The following is an 18,420-nucleotide window of genomic DNA, read 5'->3' as shown; positions in this document are numbered from 1 at the left end:
TAAACTTTCTTCCAATGCCAGAATTAGAAGATGAAAATCCATGTAATGAGATGTTAGTGTTTATGACATAAATTGTGAGGATCTTTCCTAACCTAATCCAACTACAATAACAGTAATGATTTATCTGGACAAGAAACAAGTAAAGTATCTCTCTTGCCTCTAATATTAAATATTTGCAAACTGAAGAAGGGTGAAATTTTCCAGGATAAGAAGAAGATACTGAAAATTTTGATGAGACAACATTTACTCAGTTGTTTAACATGGGAGGCATCTGTGAGGAGAATATTTTATGATTCAAAAAATGCAGGAAAAGAGTCATAGAAAATCCATGGAACAGGGTCAAAAATTTTCTGTGAGTGGAGAGGTAGAAGATGCAAAGTAAACCTAGTGAGACTGTACAGTTCCAGTCACACAATGTTACTGAGAGCAGTTGACAGAACACAGGCATCAGTGCAGCTTACTCAAATTTTAGCATGGCTATGATGTAGGTAACACACAGAGTGGAGATGATAACTGAAAGAGGTTGCAAATGGTGATAAACCTGAGGTAGACCAAATTCCCTGTGGTGCACCACTTATCAAAAAAATCACAAGATCAAGTGCAAATTTCTTGGCCAGTATATGGAACATGGTGGTGCAAGTACTGCAATTGTAGTATTACTTGGGAGTAAAATGCCAGGACCAGTGACACTTTCTTTTACCACTCACAATGGTTACATGTCCATTGACATGCTCTCATGACAATAGACACATGACCACTAGGTAATGGCCTTGGTGGCTGAAACCATTCATGGTAATCAAAATTTAAAATAAAAGTGCAACTAGTGCAGGCATTTTATTTCCAAGATTCAAATCCTTCATGATGGTATTTCTGACCTGCACTACACGAGACTTTGGGTTCCCTGAATCCTCCTCAGTGGTCTCAACTAGCGAGTTATATGTCCAATAGATTTGCAGTGATTATATTACTGATAATAGTATCCTATCAAATACTCAAAGCATGGAAACATGTTATATTTAAAATTTTCAGTAAGAATGCATGTAGATCACAAATACTGTGTGTTGTAGTGGCTTAGGATTACCTTTGTGTTTGTGCTGAAAAGCTGCTTCATAGACGATATTCAGAAATGAATATTGTAGTCCTTTGTTGTGTTGATATGCTCATGTGCGACCATAAGTGTTAACGCAACAACTATCACTTTTGATTGAATATGTAGTTTTGATTGTAATTTTGTTACAGATAGACACAGTATCCTATTTTAATTATTATGTACTGCTTTCATGTGCTTTTTTCTGATGTAATATATGGGAAGATATCAAAATTTGATGCTTTAGTTACTCCTGCATTCTTCTGTATAGCATCAGAGATAGTGATTTATTTTAATTTGTTGCAGTTTTAAATTCATTTTACTTAGGTTGTTTGCCTCCATATAAATTTAAAGATGCACTACATATTTGTTTATTTTAGTTTAGTGTTGTTTTGTTTTGCAAAGTACAATTGTAAACACTAACTGCTAATTGCTAATTCTGCTGGATTAGAGGTGATTTCACCTTACAGTGATACAGCAGTGTCATCATTCCAGTATCTAAACCAGGCAAAAAATTCAAGTTTCAGCTGATAGATATAAACAAATCAACCTTACAAATATCCTACACAAATTGCTGGAGATGATGCCAACCTGTAAATAGTACTGGGTCCCTGAGGTCTCTTGGAAGTTAAGTGTAGTGCATGAAAATTACTTTCAGGTTATTCCAAAAAATGGAGTGTGATAGTGTTGTGACCAAGTCAAGTGAACCACATGAAAACAAAATGTCTTTGTAAATGAGAAGGAACAAGGAATATTATGCCACTATTTAAGAAAACAAATGTGAGAGTGGACTCAATAATTTGTCAGCGATAAGTTGTTCTCCTGAGGCACTATCAGATTCCCTTAATGAAAAGTAAAGAAAACACAGTGGAAAACCAAGACCTTGTGTACTGCAAAGGGTAGCCAAAAATAGGTAATCTCGAAACAGCAAGTACAAGTAAAATTGAACTCAACCCAGACAGCCAAGGGCAAAGTATAGCCACTGAATTTAGGAGTAAAAGCAGTCATAAATTAACTTGTACAATAAAGCTAGTTATGAAATTTAGTTCAGTCACATCAGTAAGTCCAGAAAAGATTTCTTTATTAAGTAATGGTGGGATCGAATGATTTTACAATGAATGAGAAAAAAGATCTCTTAATCTCACAGAAGAGTATCTGAGCTGAGAGGAAAAAAGTTACCATTTTTTTAGTGCCACATCAAGAGAACTTGGCAGAGTGATCATGTGTCAATGAAGAAACTAAAAGTGCTAATACAGAGATGTGGAATATCTACAGTCATTTTGAAAATGCAATAATTGTTGACGATAGCAATTTGGGGAAAATATTCCACACTACACATGGTTTTCACCTAAATTGACTAGGGAAAAATGTTATAATAATGAAGGTTTTATAAATGGTAAATAAGACTGCAAATGTGCACAGTGATGCTACAGTCATACCTCTCATGGACAGAAAGTGTATGTTTCCTGGATAATCAAATGTAATTTCTGCTGCCAGTGAAGTTACATCACTCCAAGCTAACTGTAAGATGCTGATAAAGGAAGGAAATATCACAAATGACACCAGTACACAGAAAAGAATCAGAAGAACAAGATCAGATAGTGTGCCTGATACAATGTATGATGGACTACCATTTGTGAACATTGCTCAGCCTCCAGAAACATCTCAAAGAAACACCAGAAATTCACAGGGGAGCACAGTAGTAGTGGCTGATCAAGCAACCAAAATATCTGTAACAGCAACAGCATCATCACTGAAAACAAAGATGGAAAAACAGCAGCAGCAAATTACTTGCCGCAGTCCAGAGAATGACCCATGAGGTGCAGGAAACTTGTGCTTCTGAAGGAGTTTTGGAACTTCACCAGCACACAGGACAGAATGAGACATTGAATACTGTAAATATGACTGAAAAATATCCTCATATTAATAAAACACTAACTGTGGTGCAAGTGAATTTATGTAGCATTAGGAATAAATTGTGGAATTGGAGCATTTCTGCAGTAATGAAAAAGTAGATTTTATATGTGTATCAGAGCATAGGCTTAGGAGTAATGAGGTAGATCCCTTTATTCGTCAGGGATATGTTGCTGCAGATTTAATGAGTTAGAAGTGAAAAAAATGGTGGGGCAGGCATATTTGTTAAAGAGGGTACAATATTTACAAAAATTGATATTAGCTCATACTGTTCTGAAACAGATGAGGAATTCAGCTGTGTAAATCTTGTGGATTATAACCTAACCATTATAAGTCTCTACAGATCACCAAGTGGGTATTTTCTTTCAAAATTTTGAATTAATAATGAAAAAGTTGTTAAAATCTAAAAGAAAAATTGGTGTCTGTGGGGTCTTCAACATAGAAATGGGAAACAAGAGTGAGCGAGTCACTACGTCATTTTTCAATCTCTTCAGAATGTAGCAACAGAAATTCCACATATGGTGGAGCATGTATATATAACATTATTGTTAACTTTGAAGCGATTTGAACACTATCAGTATGTTGGTGGAGAATTTGCAGACCATGATCCAGCAGTCCATAGGCTTAGCCAAAACAAAACTGAAAGACTCCCCTCTAATGCAGGTGCCAATGCTATGGAAAAGATGACATGAGTTGGGCAGCAGAAGGAAGAGGTAGTACACCAATTCATTCAGAAACTTAGAAATATTAATTGGGACTGTATATACCAGTATCAAACAGGTATAAATGAAACTGAAACTGCTTTTGAGAGCTTCATTAAAATTTATCTTGATTTGTGATGTATGTGTCCTCCTCTTTTAAAAATTAGTCATAAAAGCAAACCTATAAAGAGGAAAATTAAGTGGTACATGTATAAACTTAACATCATCAGGCAAAATGTGTTACCTTCGTACCATAAGTGTAAAGCTTCCAAATATTGAACTGAGCAGAAAGATGAATTGTACGAAGCTTATCTGAAATGTAAGAGAACCTACAGAACTAAGCTTAGAATGGCAAAAAGAACAACATACAAAATGTAAATTGTAGGTGCTCATAAATGCAAAGCTGCATGGAATGTTGTTGCACAAAAGCATTGTACATATCATGAACATAACATAGTTCTTGTCATGGATAAAGTTAATCTTTTGTTTATTGATTCTGTAACCAATGTTAGGAACAAAATTAAAACAGCAAGTACTAATGTGACTGATCTACTTAAGCAACAACAACATGGGAACTATAGGTTTAAGGGGAGGACAATCACACCCTCTGAGATTACAGATGTAGCGGCCAAATTCTCAAACTCGAAGAGCATGAACTACTCTTGGGTGTCGAATTATATAACTAGGAAAACAGTACGTGTGATTAGTGAACCATTGGCCTTGCTTTTTAGTGGGTATCTATAGAGTTTGGCCTGTTTCTTATAATACTAAAAATATTGACAGTTATTCCAGCTTACAAAAAAGGATCAAACATGATCTCAAAAATTACCAACTAGTTTCATTAGTTCATATTTTCTCCAAAATATTTGAATTTCTTTTTATCACCAACTAAACAACTGTTTTGAGTCACATAATCTACTTTCTAGTAGTCAATTTGGCTTCCACAAGGAAAGAAATACTACCATTGCTGTTATCTCAATTACGCATGAAGTGATAACAGCTTTCAGAATAAAAATAAAGTTCCACTTCTTTTGTGTGATTTAAGAAAGGCAATTTGACTGTATTTCTCATGACATCTTATTTGTTAAATGTATATTCTATGGTATACAAGACTCTGCATTAGCAGTAACTGTATCATACATGAACAATAGTAAACAGTTTGTCTCTGCTAGAAACAGCCACTCACAGCTGCAAGATGTTGAAACGGGTTTCACAAGCAGTCGATGATTTACCCCACTGTGTCCCCAACTCTGTTATTAGCCAATGACACAACTCTGCTAGCTCAGCATGACAACGCATTAGTTCTGCAAAATACAATTCAAGATGGCATGGAATCAGCACTAAACTGGTTCTCATCAAATGCACTGCTTTGTAACCCTGAGAAAAAAAAATAAAAAAAAAAAAAACCATATTATACTAGGATTGTCAAAAGAGGTAGAACTGAAAGCAGTAAAAATTCTAGGAAAATTCATACAGACTCAGAAATGTCAAAGAAACTGTATTCAAATACAGAGATATCAAAACAGGCATAATAAGGTGCTATGGTCAGCAATGCCTACATAAGACAACAAGTGTCTGACGAAGTTGTTAGATTGGTTACTGCTGATACAATGACAGATTACGAAGATTTAAGTGAGTTTGAATGTGGTGTTATAGTTGGTGCATGAGTGATGGACACAGCATCTCCGAGGTAGTGATGAAGTGGGAATTTTCCCATACAACGATTTCATGAGTGTATCATGAATATCAGCAATCCGGTAAAACATCAAATCTCAGACATTGCTGTGAGTGGAAAAAGATCCTACACGAATGGGACCAACAATGACTGAAGAGAATCATTCAACATGACAGAAGTGCAACCCTTCCACAAATTGCTGCAGATATCAGTGCTCTGCCAGCAACAAGTGTCAGCGTGCATACCATTCAATGAAATGCCATCAATATGGGCTTTCAGAGCTGAAAGCCCTCGCGTATACCCTTGACAACTGCACAACACAAAGCCTCAGCAGGGCCTGTCAACACTGACATTGGACTGCTGATGTCTAGAAACATATTGCACGGTCGGATGTGTCTCATTTCAAATTGTATCAAACGGATGGACATATAAGAGTATGGAGACGACCTGATGAATCCATGGACCCTGCATGTCAGCAGGGTACTGTTCAAGCTGGTGGAGACTCTGTAACAGTAAAGGCAAAATGTACGTAAGCATCCCGTCTGATTGCCTGCATCCATTCATGTCCACTCATGTCCAACAGGCTTGAACAATTCCAGCAGGACAATGCAACACCACACACATCCAGAATTGCTACAGAGTAGCTCCAGGAATACTCTTCTGAGTTTAAACACTACTGCTAGCCATCACATTCCTCAGTCATGAACATTATCGAGCATACCTGGGATGCCCTGCAACATGCTGTTCAGAAGAGATCTCCACCCCCTCATACTCTTACAGATTTATGGACAGCCCTGCAGGATTCATGGTATGAATTCTTTCCAGCACTACTTCAGACATTAGTTGAGTCCATGCCACATGGTGATATTTAATAAATTTCCATTTTATGCTCAGTCAGCTCACATAACTAGCTTCAGATGCAAGCTATTACATTGGTTACTTATTTATCCTTTTTTAAGGTATAATTGAACTTATGAATATAAAATCAAATGACATTAATTTTTAAAGTTTTCATTATGTGATTTCATCAATTGTATTTATTTATTATTTTATTGTTTATCCTATCATTTGTAGGTTCTACTTGAAATATGTACTGCTCATTTAGTTTTAAGGTACTATTGAAGGGAAATGTAAGCTGCTATCAATGTAAAATGCCTATCCCACCTCAGGTGGTCAATGGTAAATAAATAATCTGTGGCTTCTGGGAAGGGCAGTGCAAAACTGATCATCTGGTGCAGTTGGAAACATCAATCTAGTATGCTTTTACCAAGTACCAACAAATTACAGCTGCCCATTTTTACTCGCATAAAGCATACAATACTGCTTGGTACTGCCATACACCAACCTCACTCCACTGTTTTATTGAATTGTAACCCCAACTTTCTGTCACCATAATTGTTTTAGTTTAGAGCCAGTGATTCACTAAATTCTTCACAGTCCCAGGGAATGGCCTCCCTCAGAGCTTATAGCCACTAGCAGACTGTGGATTCCATGGGTGTGATAGTCACTCCTGCTCTTTATGTTGATGAGTTACACATTTGGTACAGCTCTGTCTGTGGCCTTAGCCAAGCATCAACTTCAAGGTGCCACACAATTAATGTCTTCTTTGACATTCTACCATGTCTTTTAGGAGTACCACATTAAAACATGGATCATGAATTTTTGTTACCATACCATGGTCCGTCTAGAGCCAGATCTCTACTTGATGAATCAACATCTTGACATCATTACAGTCCTATTCTTCATAGAAATCTCCACCTTTTGCCTCTATGTACCCATGAGGTGACACTAACTACATGTTCTTTGTAGTACACTAATCAGACCTATTCCAAGGACTTAAAATCTGTCACCCCTAGTGTTTTCTGATGTACCTCCCTCTCAGTCTTCTAGGAATACCAAGGCACTGAAATCATTTATACAGATGGTTCTAAAATAGCATAAAAATGGGATATGCTCTCACACTTTATGAAGGTCAGGAACAATACTATTTACAAGGCGACTGTAGTGTCTTCACAGAGAAACTGGTAGCTATTGCTAGAGCCCTTTATTTCATCAAAATGAAAACTCACAATCAATCTTTGGTATGCAGTGACACAATGAGCAATCTGAGGCTACTGAGCAATTCTGTCCTCACCTCCTCAAACTGTCCACCATCCGTGACTCTCTTTATGATGGCAGCCATACTCCTTGGTGGTATTCCTCTGGATCCCAAGTCATATAGGATTCCTGGGGAATGAGGTAACTGGTTGCTTAACCAGGAAATCAACCATATGGCCACCATTGGTAATGTGGATATCAGTCACTGATTTGCGAGCACAGATAAGACTTGAAATCCACCACAGCCAGAGCAAGGAGTGTTGGGATACTAGTCCCTCCATCAAACTGCATGCCATCATGTAGATCAATACAGTGTGGCATTCCTCTTTCCATTTGTCCTGTAAAGACTCTTCTGTCTTATCTTGGCTTTGTATTGGTCATCCCCATCTGAATTATGGTTTTCTCCTGTTCGACTATCCAACCTCCTTCTCCCAAATATGACTGCAATGCTTCACTGATGGTGGCTCACATCACTGTAGAGTGCCCATCTCTACATCACACCAATGAACATAGGGGCTTAGGGACTACTTATATTCAATTTGTTTTGTGCATGTCTTGTTTGGGCTGAGGTTCAAAGTGGAATACCATTTATCATTTAGCTTGTGCTAGAATGTTATCTGTCCTTCATCATCTACTTTTTTAAAGAAACAGTTAAGGTACCAACTGAACAAAGTAAAGGTATTTGTCCAAGAATGAAAAGGTAGAGTGGATTGTAGCTATTACTGTGATAACCAAAGAGAATTAGTTTCAAATAGGTGCTTAAATTCACTCTAAGAGAATTTATCATTACACTGTTTCCCAGTGTAAGTCTGCTGATAGCCACAAATATACTTTAAAAGCTACTTTATTTCATGATCACTGTCAGCAGTAAACTTCTCTGGAGGTGGTTGAAGCACACAATCTTCATTACTGCTATTTTCAGGTAATTTTGCATTGCAGACTGTGTAATGTTCTGTAACAGCGCATTCAGCTCCCTCTTCATGCTCTTCAGATGATTTTCATCTTGCAGTGAGTCTTGCTATGGAAATTGAAAAAAACATTTCATTTCAAGCATTTATAATCAAACTTCAGAATTCCCATACATATAATAAGAAATAAATTTCCTACTTACTAGCAATGCATCAAGTACTGGAATCTGTGAAAGCATGCAGGATATTATGTCATCCTCTGGAGCATATTTGGTACTGCTTTCATCACCACTGAAATCAGAAAGAAGTAATTGTTACAAACTGGCTGAATATCATGAAGAATGTCAGCACCATTTGAGAAAGAGTTACAAGTATGCAAAATAAGTTTTTCTAGCTCCATTTCATCCGCTACATAGCTGAGAAACGTAGATAGAAAATCAGAAACTTCCTCATTGCATTATGATGGCTTACTAGCCAACAGATGGCTTTGGTATGCATCCAGATATTTAAAAAAAAGGACAGTAGTATCAGCAGTGTGATACGTATATTGTTATTTAGCATTACATTTTAAGAAGTTAACACCTGAAACTCAATAAACATTAAATTACTTACATAGATATAACATTGTGAGTTTATGTTATGATTTTGTGTGTTTACCCTGCTTTAAGGGACTTTTTGAAGGCTTTCGCAGGCCCAATGAGTGCTATGTTTGTTTCCACATTGTAGTTCAAAATCGCCTCCAATAGATGGAGCTGAAATCTAAAAGTAAATATTTTTCACTCATAGTGAATTTTTCGCTCATCCTGTAAAATCTTGCAGACCAACATAAGCTATGATTTTTTAGATACAGTCACATATAATATACGTCATCTTTAAATATTTTCTACATGTAAATTGTCACACAGAAAAGTATATAAACATGCCATCCACTTTTAGTTATGTATATAAATTTTTACATTTCATCATAGGTGATCCTCACACAGTACTCTGTGTTTCAGATTAATGACATAGAATCTACTGACTTTGTTCATTTGTATTGATGTTCAAAATGTCACACTCTTAACACCACCAAGAAAACCATATCTTGTGTATTTAAAGAAGTATCATGAATCTTGGCCAAAGATTTAAAAAAATTCAAATCTGGACAGATTCTGGGGAATGGAGGGGCGAGGATGGAGTAAAAATTAAATTAGCTGTGAATTACATTGCTTAGACTATACTTGTGTCATGCGGTAGCGAACTCACAATCGCACATATCTGTAATAGGATAAACTTAACTTGTGCTTATTACTTGAAGTAAATTTCCATACTAGTGCTCAACTGTCTTGCCTAAATGTGAGCAATAGTTTCATGTTTAATTTAGTGATTGTTTTGTTTTTTAGCTCCACAAGGCTGTTTGCAGTATTACACAGAGCTATCTGGAAGCATCCAAAGTTTTAATTATTACCATGGGCAGGGACACTACCAAAGCAATCTGGATTATTCTATTTGTATTCTTCGCTCTCCAAATACGTGCCGTGTTGAGTACAGACAAGCAGAGGATTCAATATTTTGGATAAATTCTGCAGACAGTAAGTTCCTTCCTCCTTTTGAAAACCCTGTGTGTACTTTTTCCACTTATCCACTCTCTCTTCTGCATTTAACAGTGGAATTCCCTTTGCAGTCTCAGCCTTGCAATCCTTGCTTTTAATTTCACCAGCACCCATTTTAAATTTTCTATGAGTGTAGAATGGACTGAATGGCATTCTGGATCTATCCTGAACACTCCACTGTTCCCTTGCTGGAAACCACACGTGTACAATATTGTTTCAGGCTATGGATCTGAACACCATGAATAGATTAGATTAGATTAGATTAATACTTGTTCCATAGATCATGAATACGACACTTCGTAATGATGTGGAACGTGTCAGGTTAATAAAAGATGATGATGAATGAAACCATTTTGTGTTCCATTGCCTGATATGAGCATAAACAAAAAAGTCATGGGCTGGTACAAAGATGTCACTGATATTAATGAAGTTTATTTTTGTTGGTAAACAGTGGATAATAATGTAAGTCAAGTATCAAATAGATTTGTGTATTTATTTTTCTTATTCGGCTTATTAAAGTAATATCAAGTGCAATGGATAAACTGCCACCACAAAGGAAAATGTCAGGAAAGTGTACAATAAAGAACTGAAAATCGGTACATAAAAGTGTATGAAATAATTGACATCAAAGCCATGTCACAAGAAATTCTTAATACACTTTTAACTGAAAAGAACTATGAGAAAGTTTTGTGCAAATGGGGGCTGCATTTGTAGAATTCTGATCAAAAGCAAAGGCAAACACTAGTTTCTCAGCAATGTTTGGATTATTTTAAATAGAATCAAACTACTTTTGTGTGCAGGTCTCTTAGAGAGGTTTAGACAGAGATCCACTACTTCACACTATTGCATGAAATATTGATCATAGCAGTAGGTGGATGTCAGCAGCCCTGGAAAAAAGGGATGAAGTTTTATTTCATTTGGCAGCAAGAGAAACATTATGGACAGTGTTTTCTAAGATTCTTCTTTGCTAATTACACAACAAAGGGCTAAATGATAACAGGTGAATACTACATAAGTCTCCTGGGCCAACTAATTGATAAATAAATAAATATGTGAGCAGAGGCATACATTGAAACAATAAAACAATAGTAATCTTGTATTAGAACAATGCATCTTCCTATAAATTTTCACAGATTGGTAGAAAATTCATCTTATTTCCCAAATATAGGACTGTTTCCCATCTATATATATTAGCAACTAGAAAATGTTTTGAGAGCAATGAAAAGGCAGCCATAAATGGATATTTTGCAGACCTAACAGAATTATACTTCAGGGATTGAGTCTACTTACTGGAAAAAATGGAACAAAGTGTACTAACCAAAACGTTAGTGCATTTTTCATATGGAAAACACTGTGTTTGGCTGAAAGGCTCAAAAATTCACCTTGCTCTCACAAATTGGGGTAATGACCACTTTCCCAGTTATCACTATACATACATTCATTAATTTCACAGGCTTTATACAGCTGATTTTTGAAAAATTTTATTATCTTGTGGGTACACACGTTCTCATTGTATGTTTGCATTTTCATCTGTTTTGAATATTTAGTTTTTTTTTTTTTTTTTTTTTTCTTTTTTCTTTTTTTTTACAGTCAAAAGGATTATATGTGTTTTCGAATGCTCAGCAAATTTTTATGTGAGAAAAAGGGGATCAAAGAATTTGGATTAGATTTTACTTGAAATATAGAATAAAGTACAGCACCACATTCAAAATGTTGCCTATGGTTTTTGGCAAATCTATTGTGAGTAAGACAAGAGTTTATGAGTAGTACAAATGCTTCAAAGATAGCTGAGAAGACATTGAAGATGACAATCATCCTGGATGCCCTAGGACATCAATTACTCACAAGAGTGTCAAAGCACTAAAGAAAATGGTTTTGAAAAATCACTGAATCGCCATCAGAGAGATTGCTGATGATGTTAGTACAAGGTGATCAAAAAGTCAATATAAATTTGAAAACTTAATAAACCACAGAATAATGTAGATAGAGAGGTGAAAATTGACACACATGCTTGGAATGACATGGGGTTTTATTAGTCTTGTCGGAACAAAAGTAAGGGAGGTGGTACAGCAGTCTATGTCAAAAAATATTTAAGATACAAAAGCCTCACAAAGTACAATAATATGCAAATAGAAACAGACTTTGAATTCTCCTTAATTATCTTAACAGACTATAACCTATTGATACTGAATGTATATAGAGCCCCTGATGGGAACATCCAAACCTTCAAACACTCCCTCGAAGCACTACTCACAAAAATTCACTCACTAAACAAAAATCTATTAATAAGTGGAGACTTTAATATTGACTTCCTCACACCTGGAAAAAACAAAGACGAATTGTTGAATATTACAAATTCATTCAACCTATCCCCAACTGTAAACACACCAACCAGGATCACAAAAAATTCAAAAACAGCTCTAGATCAGATTTTCATAAACACAGACAAACTGCACCACTCAGTCGAAGTCATCAGCACAGGTTACAGTGACCACGAAGCCCAAATACTAACAGCGATTTTAAATTACATAGGACAATATCCCACAATAACTAAAATGCAAAGGCAATTTAATGATGATAATATAAGGCTTTTTAACCATCTGTTAAGGGCTGAAAACTGGGCAGAGGTCTATAAAGAAAATGATGTAAACTACATATTTAATTCCTTCCATGAAACATTTCTCCAACACTTCAATACTGCATTTCCACTGAAATCCAGGAAAATCAGAAACAAACACACAAACTCATGGGTAACAAAAGGAATAAGGATTTCCAGCCAAAAAAAGCGTGACTTAAAAAATCACATGAAACACCATGACATCGATGATCAGTTTAGGTCATATTGTAAGACCTATTTTGCAATCTATAGGAAAGTTATCCAACAAGCAAAAAAATTATAGAATGATAAATTTATAAAGGAATCTAACAATAAAATGAAAGGCTTGTTGACGGTTGTAAAAAATGAAACAAGCAGTAAGCAGCATGTTATAAACAAAACATTAAAACTAAACCTAAATGATGAAGTCACATCAGATCCCCAAAAAATAGTAAATGGTTTTAATGACTATTTTAGCAAAATAGCAGAAAACCTGATAAAGAACAACTGCCACAGACCAAATGCTCAACACCAAACACTAATAGAAACCGCACCGGTACAGGCATCAATGTTTCTTCACAAAGTCTCCAATCCTGAAGTACTTACAGTTATAAAAGGACTAAAGAATAAGTACTCATGTGGTAGTGACAATATTCCTGATTTAATTGTTAAGAAATGTGGAGAATCCATTGTAGAACCCCTAACCCACATAATAAATGCATCCTTTACAAACGGAGTTTTACCTGACCTACTAAAGACTTCTAAAATTACCCCACTTCACAAAAAGGGCTCTAAAAATGATGTAGCCAATTACTGGCCCATAGCACAACTCAGCTCATTCTCAAAAATATTTGAAAAATTATTTTACACCAGATTGTAAGACGTTTTAGAAAGCAAAAGACAACTACCACAGCTATTTATGAATATCTCAACGAAACCTTAAACGCACTGGATAATAAGGAAATCACTACTGGTATCTTTTTAGATTTATCCAAAGCGTTTGATGTAATTGACCATACCATACTCCTTAAGAAGTTAGCAAATAAAGGTATAAGAGGAATTGCAAACAAATGGTTAGAATCTTACCTGTCAAACAGATTTCAAAAAGTTGAAATTCATTTTGAAAAAAAAGAATACAACCACCCATCAATCTACTGTCCACTCCTCTGACACAATGCCTATTAGATATGGTGTGCCACAAGGCTCAATCCTGGGACCCATACTGTTTCTGCTATACATTGATGATATAAGCACAAAGCTTGCTACAGGACATACCACACTATTTGCCGATGACACAAGTATTCTAATAACGGGTACTGATACAGAGGACCACAACCAAAAAATTAAACCGCTTATGTCGTCACTCCGCAAATGGTTCAACGAGAACAAACTGATTATAAACATACAGAAAACAACCTACGTCAACTTCAGACTCTCACCCCAAAAACAAGAAATGCCTGATGTGATTCTAAATAACCAAGAGCTTATGTGTGTGGACTCTCTCAAGTTTCTTGGCACATGGCTTGCAGAAAATCTTAAGTGGGAGACACACACAAATTATATCTCAAAAAAGCTCTCAACTGTGTGTTATATTTTAAGGATACTCAAAAAATCAGTCACAAAATCTGTTCTCATACATGTATATTATGCTTACTTCCATTCTACATTACAGTATGGAATCATATTTTGGGGGAACTCACCAGGAGGTAGATATATTTTCAAAATGCAAAAAATGGCAATACGCATAATATGTAATCTAAGACATAACGAATCATGCAGACAACATTTCAAAACAAATGGCATTATGACACTGCCCTCTGCTTACATTTATAATATCGTCTCATTTGTCAAGTCATACCTGTTAAACAATGACTGCACACTAAAATTCAATGGAGATATTCATAACTATGCAACAAGGCAGCAATCTGACCTACATATGATTCAGTCCAGAACTACCTGCTACCAAAAAAGTGTTTTAAATGTTGAGATAAAAATGTATAATAATTTACCCAATGAAATCAAAGCAATAAAGAACCCAAGAGCCTTCACACATAAGTTAAAAAAATATCTCTTGGACCATTGCTTTTATGCAGTTGATCATTTTTTTTGAAAGGGGTTAAAAATGTAAAAAATATGATAAATGTTCAATTAGGTCTGAAAATTATATACTGTGCATGTCTATGAAATACACTGGACTACTTTACTATTACATTTGTATTGGCTGTTTGTATTTTACCATACAACATTTGCATTTACTGTTTTGTTAAAGATAGCTAACTTCCTCATTGCAAAATAAAGTAAAATCAATTTATTAAATATTACCTGCAAATATGTTCCCTTGACCTATCCAATATCGTATGTAAAACCTTACATCTCTTTGATTTGTATTAACTGTTTTGTTGATGATAGATAATTTCCTTGCTACAAAATAATGTAAACATCAATTTGTAAAAATTACTGTAAATAGCTCTCTTGACCTATCCAATATCATATGTACAGCTGTACAATACTATGATTGCCTGGATCAATAAAAATACAATACAATACAATACAACCAAAAAGAAACAAAGTTCACAAAATGTCTGACAGATGGCGCTGGACAGCAGAACATCAGTGACTGCGCATGACAGTCGTGTATAAAAGGAGCTGTAATGAGAGAGAGAATCAGATGCACCAGCAGTCGCAGCATGTTGATGTTACCTGAAAAGGCGCTTTTAGTGAAGCTGTATTATCAGAATGGGGAATGTGCTAGTTCAGTGTTACGATCCTATCGCCATAGGAAGGGGATTCAAATGGGTAAAGGTCCGTAGACAAATGCAGCTGTGGCGAAAATGATTTCGAAGTTCGAAGCCACAGGTTGTGTAGACGATAGACTCCGTAGTGGCCGACTGAGCACAAGGTGTAATGCTGCTGAGACAGTTCAGGAAGAAATGGAGACTGTAGCGGGTTCGTCTATGCATGGGGAAGTCAGCGTTCATGCAGTAGCACGTCGCACCGGCATTCCATACTCTAATGTTTGGTTGGCACTGAGGCGTAACCTCTGTGCTATCCATACAAAATCGATCGGCATCATGAACTGTTACCTGGCGATTTAGTGAAGCTGATGGCATTTGCGGTGTGGGGGTTTCAAAAGATGGCAGAAGATGACGATTGGTTGAGTAACGTGTTGTGGACCGATGAAGTTCATTTCACGTTCAGAGGGTCTGTCAACGCTCACAACTGCAGAATTTGGGCAACCGAAAATCCTAGAACAGTCGTGGAAACTCCATTGCACAACGAGAAAGTCATGGTATGGGTTGGATTTACCACATCTACCGTTATCGGGCCTTTTTTCTTCGAGGAAATGAGTGATTTTGATTTTGTAACATACCGTGATGGGTGAGAGGTACGCCGATATGTTACAGAATCGCATCATCCCAAGCTTTGCTGATAAACACCTGCTGGAACGTACGATGTTTATGTAGGATGGTGCTCCACCCCATATTGCTAGACGCATGAAAGATCTCTCACGCGCGTCGTTTGGTGATGATTGTGTGCTCAGCCGCCACTTTCGTCATGCTTGGCCTCTCAGGTCCCCAGATCTCAGTCCGTGCAATTATTGGCTTTGGGGTTACCTGAAGTCGCAAGTGTTTCGTGATCAATTGACATCTCTAAGAATGCTGAAAGACAACATCCGACGCCAGTGCCTCACCATAACTCCAGACATGCTTTACAGTGTTGTTCACAACATTATTCCTCAACTACAGCTATTGTTGAGGAATGATGGTGGACGTATTGAGCATTTCCTGTAAAGAACATCATCTTTGCTTTGTCTTACTTTGTTATGCTAATTATTGCTATTCTGATCAGATGAAGCACCATCTGTCGGACATTTTTTTAACTTTTGTATTTTTTTGGTTCTAATAAAACCCCATGTCATTCCAAGCATGTGTGTCAATTTGTACCTCTCTATTTACATTATTCCGTGATTTATTCAGTTTTCAAATTTATACTGACTTTTTGATCACCTGGTCTATCCTTTGACTCATGCTAATCAGTTTTTTTGGGTGGTTTGGGCATGAAGTGAGTAGCATCAAAGTTTGTTCAAAAATTGTTGAGCTTCAACCAAAAATGATGTTGTATAGACATCGCTCAGGAATTGCTTAATGAAGTGGACAATGATCCAGAACTCATAAAGAAGATTATAACAAGTGACAAAACATGGGTATATGTCTATGATGTTGAAATTATGGTCCAGTCATCCCAAGAAACCGAAAATAAATTTGACAAGTTTGATTACATGTGGAGGCTCTTCTCACTGCTTTCTTTGATTACAGTGGGATAGTGCATCATGAGTTCCTTCCTCATGGTCATACAGTCAGTAAAGAAGACTGCCTGGAAGCTATGCATCATTTGCATGAAGCAGTCTGAAGAAAATGACCAGAATTTTGGGAAAAAGACTTGTGAAAATCGTATCCCAAAAATGCTCCCTCTCACAGCTCGATGTTTGTTCATGATTTTTTGGCAAAAAACAGAAGTGTTATGTTGCCTTGGTCACCATATTCATTGGACATGGCCCCCTCCAACTTCTTTCGATTCCTGAGGTTGAAGAGAACTATGGAAAGATGTAATTTTTTCATCATTGACGAGATAAAAACATAATCACTGAACAACTTGAACACCATAACAAAAACTGAATTCCTGAAGTGCTTCCAAGATTGGAAAAACCACAGTCATATGTGTATTATATCTGAGGGGATTCATTTGAATGGCAACAAAGCTGATGTTGATGAATAAATAAAGATTCTTTAAGAAAAACAAAATTCCCATTACTTTTTGAGCACGCCTTATAAGGTCACCACTGAGAACAGAACAAAATCTGATTCACCCCAAACACAATCTTACACTATCTATCCTCCCATTGTGTCTCCTACAATTGGAGGTAGGTGCACAGGAATGAGATAGGAGTGGAAGTCTTTTGATGAAGTCAGCTTCAGCAAATATTTCTTGGTGGACCTAACAAAGACTGTGAGTGCAACATTGGTCCCACTTTTGGTTGCAATTCTATTTGGGGTCAGTAGTGGTTGCTCATCTGATACAGTAGTCCATCTTTGAAACAGTATGCCACTACCAACACATTCAACATGTTGGGCAATTTCTTGGATGTACTATCCAGCCACAAGTGGACTGAAACTGAGGTAACTGCACAAGTTATATTTGTCAGATCTGCCCTGACATATCTACAATTACTAGGCCAGTATAATGCTCGAAACAATAGACCATTCTTTGAAGATATTAAAAATAGCTGTATACTCAAAATCTTCATGCATAATGTAAGGTTTCTACACAGTGCACAGCATGAAAATTGTTTCTGTTTCCTTCTGTCAGTACCTATTTAAACATGGAATTTCTATGACATGCCTTTAAAAGTACAATACGATATTGCAGTGCCTGTGTTATTCTGAATTATGATGCAATGTTCCTTAGGGCATGCATACATGTCTACATCTACATCTACATCCATACTCCGCAAGCCACCTGACGGTGTGTGGCAGAGGGTACCTTGAGTACCTCTATCGGTTCTCCCTTCTATTCCAGTCTCGTATTGTTCGTGGAAAGAAGGATTGTCGATATGCCTCTGTGTGGGCTCTAATCTCTCTGATTTTATCCCCATGGTCTCTTCGCGAGATATACGTAGTAGGGAGCAATATACTGCTTGACTCCTCGGTAAGGGTATGTTTTCGAAACTTCAACAAAAGCCCGTACCGAGCTACTGAGCGTCTCTCCTGCAGAGTCTTCCACTGGAGTTTATCTATCATCTCCATAAAGCTTTCGCGATTACTAAATGATCCTGTAACGAAGCGCGCTGCT

The 18,420-nt window shown here is 36.6% G+C and overlaps 1 protein-coding gene across 2 annotated transcripts in view; it reads left to right on the top strand.

Annotated features, from left to right (window-relative positions):
* Positions 1-18,420, top strand: part of LOC124555782 — a 366,970-nt gene that overhangs the window by 310,670 nt on the left and 37,880 nt on the right. Inside the window, exon 6 of one of the 2 annotated variants that reach the window (XM_047129835.1) lies at positions 9,765-9,953. The exons of the other annotated variant lie outside the window; for it this stretch is intronic. Coding sequence (XP_046985791.1) covers positions 9,765-9,953 — 189 coding nt within the window. The remainder of the gene's footprint in view (positions 1-9,764; positions 9,954-18,420) is intronic. 2 annotated transcript variants of the gene reach the window in all.

The sequence above is a fragment of the Schistocerca americana genome, chromosome X, assembly GCF_021461395.2.
Source record: "Schistocerca americana isolate TAMUIC-IGC-003095 chromosome X, iqSchAmer2.1, whole genome shotgun sequence".
NCBI lineage: Eukaryota > Metazoa > Arthropoda > Insecta > Orthoptera > Acrididae > Schistocerca > Schistocerca americana.
Note: the sequence above shows the minus strand (reverse complement) of the source record. Positions and strands in the feature narration are given on the sequence as shown.